At 36.8% G+C, this 8,478-nt stretch overlaps 1 protein-coding gene across 1 annotated transcript in view; it reads left to right on the top strand.

Moving 5' to 3' along the window:
• Positions 1-8,478, top strand: part of PDE4C (phosphodiesterase 4C) — a 254,317-nt gene that overhangs the window by 28,813 nt on the left and 217,026 nt on the right. Inside the window, exons 2-3 of the mRNA XM_072405136.1 lie at positions 5,559-5,657; positions 7,123-7,195. Coding sequence (XP_072261237.1) covers positions 7,157-7,195 — 39 coding nt within the window. The 5' untranslated portion in view covers positions 5,559-5,657; positions 7,123-7,156. The remainder of the gene's footprint in view (positions 1-5,558; positions 5,658-7,122; positions 7,196-8,478) is intronic.

The raw sequence follows: 8,478 nt of genomic DNA, 5'->3' as shown, positions 1-8,478 counted from the left end.
TTTCAACAATAAATGTGTACTGTAGTCTTCTTCATGGAAAAATAAGACATCCCCTGAAAATAAGACCCAGGGCATATTTTGGCACTTCAAAAAATGAGAGAGTGCCTTATAATCGGGGAAACAGGGTAGCTACTGCAGTTCCTCCCACTGACTCCTATGTTACAACTGTGTCCTCCAGTAACTGGGGGTCAGCAGGAGGAACCACGGCGCCAATGGTTCAAGTATTAACTAAATCAAGTGGCTGAATAGGAGTTTTGCTACAGTAAGCTATTTTTTTCCCAGGTTAGTTTCTTTGTAACTTTCTGACCTCATCCTCACTTTTATAGGTGGAATCTAAGGTGAAAAGCAGCTAATGACATGTAAAATGTTGATTGTCACAGAGAGGTGTCTTTCCAATTTTTTTATATAATTATATCCCTATGGGTGAGTAAAAACTGAGCAGTGGCTGTTTGATGACAACACCAACAAACCTAGTAGTAGAGACACAAGTACACAGAGAGATGACTTCCTAAACATTTAAAGCCACAGCCCCTAGGATTGGTTTGTTAAAAATTACCAATTTGATGAAGTGAATTTTGGAAATTAAGCACATGATCCTGGGGAATGTGGAGGACTGACACATAAACTACTTTTATAGATTTCCAACCTCTTCATCAAGCAGCTGTCAAAAACACTATTGAATGCTCCCAGACACTAGCATTCAGTAGCATTTTTACACATGCCTGTCTGCATTAGCCTTAAAGTTATTTCAGAAAAGGAATTCTGCGTGGGCAAATCACATCCAGTGACTTCTGCTCTTTTTTCTCTCTAGTGTCCCATATGTTGTCCTGTAATGTAAATTTAGAATGACAAAATTTAGCAAGTGGCCTTTTATGTGTGTGCAAAATGCCAAATTCATACTATACCCAAAGATGAAGAGTGCTACTCCCAATGCAGTCTGGGCAGCTGGATATATTTAGAGAAGCTCAGGTGTGCCACCCTACCCCTTCATGATATTGTATATTACATAAATATGTGTGATTTCTGTGTCTTGTATGTGAAATAAATAATGACTCATCTTCTTGATTATATTCCACAAAAGGAACTGTATTCAATTGATATTTTACATTTTTACATGAACATATTTTTTGTTTTTTATTCTTTTTGCTCTCCTAAGGTGACAGCAGACTTTGATATGTGCCCCCTGTTGATATTGTATGTTTACTTTTTTTAATATATAGAGAACTTTAAAATTAAGAATGGCATTAAAAAAAATAAAGGGAGCTGTTGATAGTAGCTGTAACCAACCCTCTGACCAGAAGTACTTTGTTGTTTGCTCAAATCACTTTAGGCAGTATCTGATAGGTCCCTTGCCCTAGTTTCAGGTAGGGGGAGATAATAAAGTGCCCAAAAAAAACTCACACTTACCTTCAATCCCGCAAGGCATTCAGTCCATCGGGAGGTTTCTTCCATCAGGTCCCGCGTTGTCCCAGTATCCGTCTTCAGGCCACCACACCAGGCGCCGCCATCTTCTTTTCTTCTTCTTCATACGTCACCTGACACAGGTGCAAGATTGGGTGACGTAGATTGGGAAAAAACTTGCCCATCTCACTGCGCATGTGTGAGATACGCAATTTTTTTCCCTTTTGATGAAAGGGCGGCCAAGAGCCTCCCGGGATGCGTGATGTAGGTATCCTGGGAGGCTCTGCACTCCCATTCAATAAGGGGGTGGTGCTGCACCCTATTTTTGTCTTTTATGTCATGTGAAAATTCTGAGTTTAGCGCTTTAACTATGCATCTTGTGGAATTGGTAGATGCATGACCGAGATGCCCTTTTAATAACTTTCGAAAAGGAAAAATGGACAATTCCGCTGAACAGTCCTCAGTGATGCAGAGTTATCACATTACCATCGTTCTTAACATCATTATACTGTTAGTGCTGGTCGCCATGGCAGCACAGGCCTATGAAGCTCACAGGAAGTAGGTTCAGTGGCATTGGGTTTTATTTAACCTTTAGGACTGGAAACATCTAGTGACAGTAATTATTGCAGAGATCAGTGCTTTAAAGGTGGTGAGCATTGCAGCAAGAGCTTTTTTTTTAAATCCTTGGGGTATTTTAAAAACATTTTACCAGATATAGTCTTCAACTGGAAGGAGAAAATATTTACACCACCACTGTTTAGTATTTGTATCCCCATGAAAGCAGCTGTCAAATGTTTAATAATGGCACTGACATATAATAAATAATTCGGCTTATGGTGCTATTATGTGTTGGCTTTTTCACTAGCCCTGGTTGAAAGAACCAGCACTTTCATGTGTGAATCTTTAGCCCTGCTTTGTCATTTGTGGTGTACTGTGCCTAACAAAGATGTGTTCTGATAACATAGGATAGATCTAAAACTGGCCAGCAATTCATACGCTTTGATTATGTTTACTTGCTCTGCCTAATGAAGCTGAAAATATTAATGCTTTCTGTCAGGGTGAAAACGAAATGCGTTTAAAATCAGGATAATATTGGTGCACTGTGATCTGCTCTGTATTTGTGGTGTGCACTAAAGGCAGTCTCCATCAGTTCCTGGCCTTTTAAGGTAATTTGCAGCTCGAATGGGTCTCAAAAACTTCCTATTATCATAGGATAAAAATAGATGTTTGCCTGCTACCAAATCACATTAATCACCTTCCACTTCAACTTAACTGGACACAATTTGCCATTTAGCATACAAGTTTGTGTGGAATTTTTAAGTGTATATTTACCATTAATAAATAATAGTATAATACACATATTTTTTTATTGATGATCATACTTTACACATGGAATACACCGCTATTTTGTTTTAATTGTGGTATCAATCTGTTACACACAATGGACCATGTTATATAATGGTGGTTGAATTGGAAATTTAAAAAATAAATGTAAAATAGCATTTAATTTTGGATTACCATGCTTTCTTTGTTTACAGTTTTGCTTTAGGTGGTGCATAATATACTGCTGATAATTATGTTGTGGTTTAAGACAGGTATTACCGGCTCTGTTATGGTTTATTTGCAGCCTATTCAAATTTTGGGGCTCCCTTATCATAACACTTGTTAACACACATCACAGATGTAAATGGGGCCTAAATGAAAATGCATGCATTGTTTTTTTCGAAGGAGGCTAAAAAGTTTTTAGTGAGTTAGATTAGCTTACTCTCACTAGAAAACAGTTTTGTGTCGTTTATAGTAAGTAACAAACCAGCACACATATTTTATAATATCTAACTGAGCTAGTAGTTATTAGACCTCAGCCAGGGCAATCTATTATTTCTAGACGAGCAACCCCACCTCCAAAAGTAGTCAGGGAAAACCCTGCATCATTGAGTAAAGCCAGTTCTTAAAAACCTGTCCCCAATCATTCGCCCCACTACACCTCTTTTCTATATACACTGATCCATGCTTACCCTGCAAGCGAAATGTGCATATAACCCATTTTTTTATGTTATTTCTATCTCTCCTTTCATTACTGTTGCTGTTAGAACTCAGCAATATTTGTAATACATCAATACCTAAACCATTGCTTTTTCCTCTAACCAGATCAGTAACACTAAACATTTTTATATGTAAATATTTATGTACAAGCGTACCTAAACTCATAATTTTCACTTTCCATAATAGGGTAACCAACCTTTTTATGTAAGATAAAAATTCGGTTTTGTGTTTTTTTTTTGTAAGTGCAACAGCCTTTAAAAACAAAAAAAAAGGTGCAGCACTGCCCCCTTATTTCTCACTACGTCACGCACCCCAGGAGACCCTTGGCTGCTCTTTTTGCGCATGCCCAAATTGCTCGGGCATGTGCAGAAGGAGAAAAAAATTGCTAAGTTCACGCATGCGCAGTGAGATCAGTATGTTTTTTTCCCAATATACATCACTAGATCTCACACCTTCATCAAGTTACATAGAAAGAAGAACCCGGAAGAAGATGGTGGCACATAGCACGCCAGTCTGAAGACGGATACCGGAACGTGGGACCCGATGGAAAAAACCTCCAGACGAATTTACTGCTCTGCGGGATTGAAGGTAAGTGTATTTTTTTTTTTGTTTTGGGTTTACTTCCATTTTTACTGGGGCAGGGGGAAATCTAAATTCACAAATGAAATGTATTAACGTATTTTTAATGAGAAAGAAAAAACTACAAAAAAAATGATAGCATTAGAATAAAGAAAACGTGTTATGAGAAGCAAAAGGGGGGATATAATACACTAATCATCCAACAACCAGGAATACTGGTGTGTTTAACAAAAGCTATAGAACTTACTGGATCAAATGTGTTTACAAGACATACAAGAGGCCTTAAGCGATCATAGTCCCAGGATGAATAGTAAATTTTAAATGTACAAATATAGAAATGTGGGCAACATGGAAATATAGACATAAAATTGAAAGTAAGATGATTAAAATCAGAATGTGGAAGAGAAAAGGTAAAGAAGAATAGATGTAGTCTCTAGAAAGTTTCATGGAAAGAAAGGAAAAAAGGGAAGGGTTGGTTTGATAGATGACAAAAGGGAAGGAAACAGGCCCAGGACCAATAAGGAAGGGAGTGGAAGATGATGACAAGAAAGATGTGCCAGATCAAGCAATGCACAATCTGGAACCAAAACGTAGTGATAGAAAAGTGAAGCAAGGGAGAATGAGAAACCAGAAGCCCGGAAACGTATCTAATATATCCAGGGGAACGCCTCGCAGCACCCGAGACACACGTAATCTGGGTGGATAGGGTAGATGACAATTTACAAAAACAAAACAAAAAAAAAGTAAAAAAGAGGCAAACTCAATACCCCCCTTCCCACTTTAACTTTGTGACAGAGCCCTCTGTACTTAGTACACTTCAGTAACAGACCCTCACAATAGTGCAGGCTTACCTACCTGATCTTGCCTAAGGACCTTATCCCCCCCAGTCCTGGCTAGCTCTACCCTTGCATATAGGGCACAGCCCCGCCCCCCTGTCAGCATGCGCCATCACTAATCACATTGAGAGCCTTACAGGTGCAGAAACCTGGTTACCATTGCGTCTCATGAGATTTCCTATACCAGTGGATCATGGACAAGGGTATGGTTTCCTGGTTAAATCACTAAAATTAAAAATTATTTTGTTTTATATAACTTTTCTACATTGCTGTGGGAAACGACATTCAATCTAAAGTGAGACATACATTATTTCTATCTACTGCAGTTTTTTTTAATAAAACTCTATCAATTGAGAGTTTTGGATTCTTATTTTTTTTTTGTTTGACTTGACAAATATGTATAAATAATTCTTATTGTTTTTCTGACGATTGCTTCATTAATATATTAAAAAAAAAACTACTACATTTTGTTAAATGACCAAGCTAAGGCAAGTTTTGGATAATATACAATTCTCTACCAGTTCACCCTGACAAACTTTTCTGGTACATAGACATGGATATCCAATAAAGGGTGACTAAAGTTAACAGAAAGTTGCTTTTTACATGACTGTCTAAGTTTACCTCCTTTATTAAACAGAATATGTTTTTAATGTTAAACAAACATGCTGTAGAACTAATATATATTTTGTTTTTATTCAGCTTTGACAAACCTTCTTGAAATGCTAAGACTATACATTGAGCTTCAGGACACATCATACCAGAAGGTGGTGTCATTCACAGATAGTCTATTACACTTTGGTAAGTGACCTCCCTTGTTTCAGAACTTTTTACATTGTAATGAAAGCAAAAGAAAGTGATGATGGATAAGTGTAATTATTTTAAAAAAATGTGTGAATTTGTCAGCCCAGGCACCAATTAAACATTAAGAAAAAAAGCTTAGGAAAGGTTGCTTGCCTTAATTCTTTTCTTCGGGGTGGTAAGAAGATCTTTCAATTGCATAAGATTGCTGACTTCTTACTGGGCTTGCATGGGATGATAGAGGTGGCAGTTGGGTGATCTTGCTACCAGGCTGGGATATGGGGTTCATATTCCAATGTAACAAAAAGGATGCAGGTTGGGTAGGAATTGTTTTAATTAAGTAGGAAGTGTGAGGAGAAGCATATAGTGTGGCTGATGTTGCAGGTGGTTGTTATGGTGGTGGAACAATTAATTTGTTTTTTAGGGGATCCTTAGTTCTGTGCCACATGTCTTGTGGTGGCTTCCCAGGTGCAAGTCAGGGCCTAGAACTTTGCATCTCAGCTAATGGTCCAGGCTCCTCAACTAAAAATATCTTGTGGTTTCAAAGATAGTACTGTTGGACACTGCCAAAACATTTAAGCAATGCCCACAATAGAAGTAGACAGTGTGGAAGATTAAACTAAAACCATGACAAAAAGCAGAAAATATTAACAAATGGTTTGAGGAAATGATGGGATGATGAATGGGGAATGGTGGAAATGCTGATAGGGCAATATTTGCACTAGCTTGTTTTTTTATGCTGTTGTATGCTGTTTGCTTACATTTTGGTGTAATTTTAATTTTTGGTGCCAATCAGGTTATATGTTAGAGACAATGGGCCTGTTTTTGTGAATGGATGAAGAAAGGCTATCGTGAGTGAACCTTGGTGACACAGCAAACCTGGATCATATCTGGTCCAGTACTGTGCTGTATCACCCAGGATCTCTTTGATAAATTTATTGTCAATCCATCTGGGGGACAAACACATTCAAAATTATTATTATTTTGCTGTATGCTTGCACTGGGACTGCATTGACCAATATTGCCCAATTCAGCCTCGCACAGCTGCTCTGAATAAGGCTGCTCAGTTTTGTGCCAAAGCAGCTCTGAATTTATATTTAGTTTTTTTTGTCATTGACAACCATAATAAAAATAAAATTTGGAAGCTGATATGTTTTAATGGGTAATGTGTGATGTTGGGATTAAAAATCAGTTGTATAAACAGTGGTGTATTGTAACCATATATATTCTGCACATCGTATAGGTAAGTAGTAGATAGATGTCGGCAATCAGACTGAAACATTTGTAGGTGAAACAAATTTTGTTAGTTTATTCATTCATTCGTTTGTTCAAATGCTGTTGCAACACAACTTAATTTTGAATTTAAATATTATTATTAGTATTATTGTTAATTTGAGTGATATCTGCTGCCCTCTAGTGGCTGAAAATGTTTGTGTTTAATCTGGTTTATTTTTTCTTTCTCCAGATATAAATATATAAAAAAAAGTAAAAGTGGCAAAATGAGGAGAAGCAGGACAATGTCTTTTCTCACCAGTGAGGTAAGAAAATAATACTGTATTATTATACTGTAATAATTCAGATAGCAGCAAATAGCTCTTAGTGTATAAGGCAGCCATGGTTGCCAGCAATAAATCTGTAGTTTCCTAAAAGCATGGGTTTAAAGTTAAAGAAACACAAATTTTGTGGAATAATTAACAAAAGAAAGTGGTAACATTGTTTTACTAGAAATAGCAATTTCTGTTCAAGTACAGAAATGTCTCGTAACAGATACATTTTTGTGGAAATATGATGGAATAGTTCCTATTCAAATACCTCATCTAATTGTAATATTAATTATACAGATTGATGAATCCTTGCTAAACTAGGCGTTGACAGGAAATAATTTACTTTAGATATTGGAGAAAACAGTTTGTTAGGTGAGACTATAAGAAAAATGTGATTTATTATATTTATTTATTTATTGTTCTTGATTGTAGCAAGCAAAAGTGATATGCAGTATTAGCCAGAAGTATAAACAATTAAAGATGACAAAATGTATTACAGTACTTATTAACCCTTTAAAACTTGTCAATTTTGTTGTTTATTTACGCGTGATCTTTTTCATAATTATAGCTCTATCATATTTACATTGTATTTGTATACAAACAATGCCTCAACAATGTATTTTTTGTGTTTTTTTCTCATTTAACATAAACCCTAGGCAGTTGGAAAAGTTCCCCTTGCATTGACAACCCACCCCTTTGCTCCGCACTGCAAAGATTCTTGCTCATTTTGTCCAAGATGATTGGAATAAGCAGCCCCTGGTCCCAGCCTAGAAGTACTACATTGGATGTACTTTCACTAAACCATGTACTCTATGTAGTTGCTATTTTATTTAAAAAATTACTAATTATTGCAGCTCACGTATATAAAAATATAAACCTACCTGTAGTAGCTAAATGTTTACCCTAAAGTAAACTGATGTAATAATAGAGTCTAAAGTCATAGTCCTCATATTAGGAATTTAGGAGCAACAAGCACACGCGGAAAATGTGTTCATGCCATCAAACTGTGCAGAAGCTGTTAGTGGTTTTCACTATTTCTGGCTGAACATTAGTGGCTTCAAAATAGTCTTCCTGTCTGCCAGAAATCTTCATGTTCTATAGTTTCTTTCATTGTGTATCACAAATTTGAGTATTCAAAGGTTTTTTGGAGCGGGGGAGCAAACCGGACAGTTGTTTAGGACCACAACCTTCTCCAGCAACCCAGCTGGTATAATAGCAGGGGATAATGGTAGCTTGAATTCTGTGCAGTTGGGCCCACACGTCATATTCTTCCTTGA

This window comes from Pyxicephalus adspersus, chromosome 3, assembly GCF_032062135.1.
Source record: "Pyxicephalus adspersus chromosome 3, UCB_Pads_2.0, whole genome shotgun sequence".
In the NCBI taxonomy this organism is placed as follows: Eukaryota; Metazoa; Chordata; class Amphibia; order Anura; family Pyxicephalidae; genus Pyxicephalus; species Pyxicephalus adspersus.
Note: the sequence above shows the minus strand (reverse complement) of the source record. Positions and strands in the feature narration are given on the sequence as shown.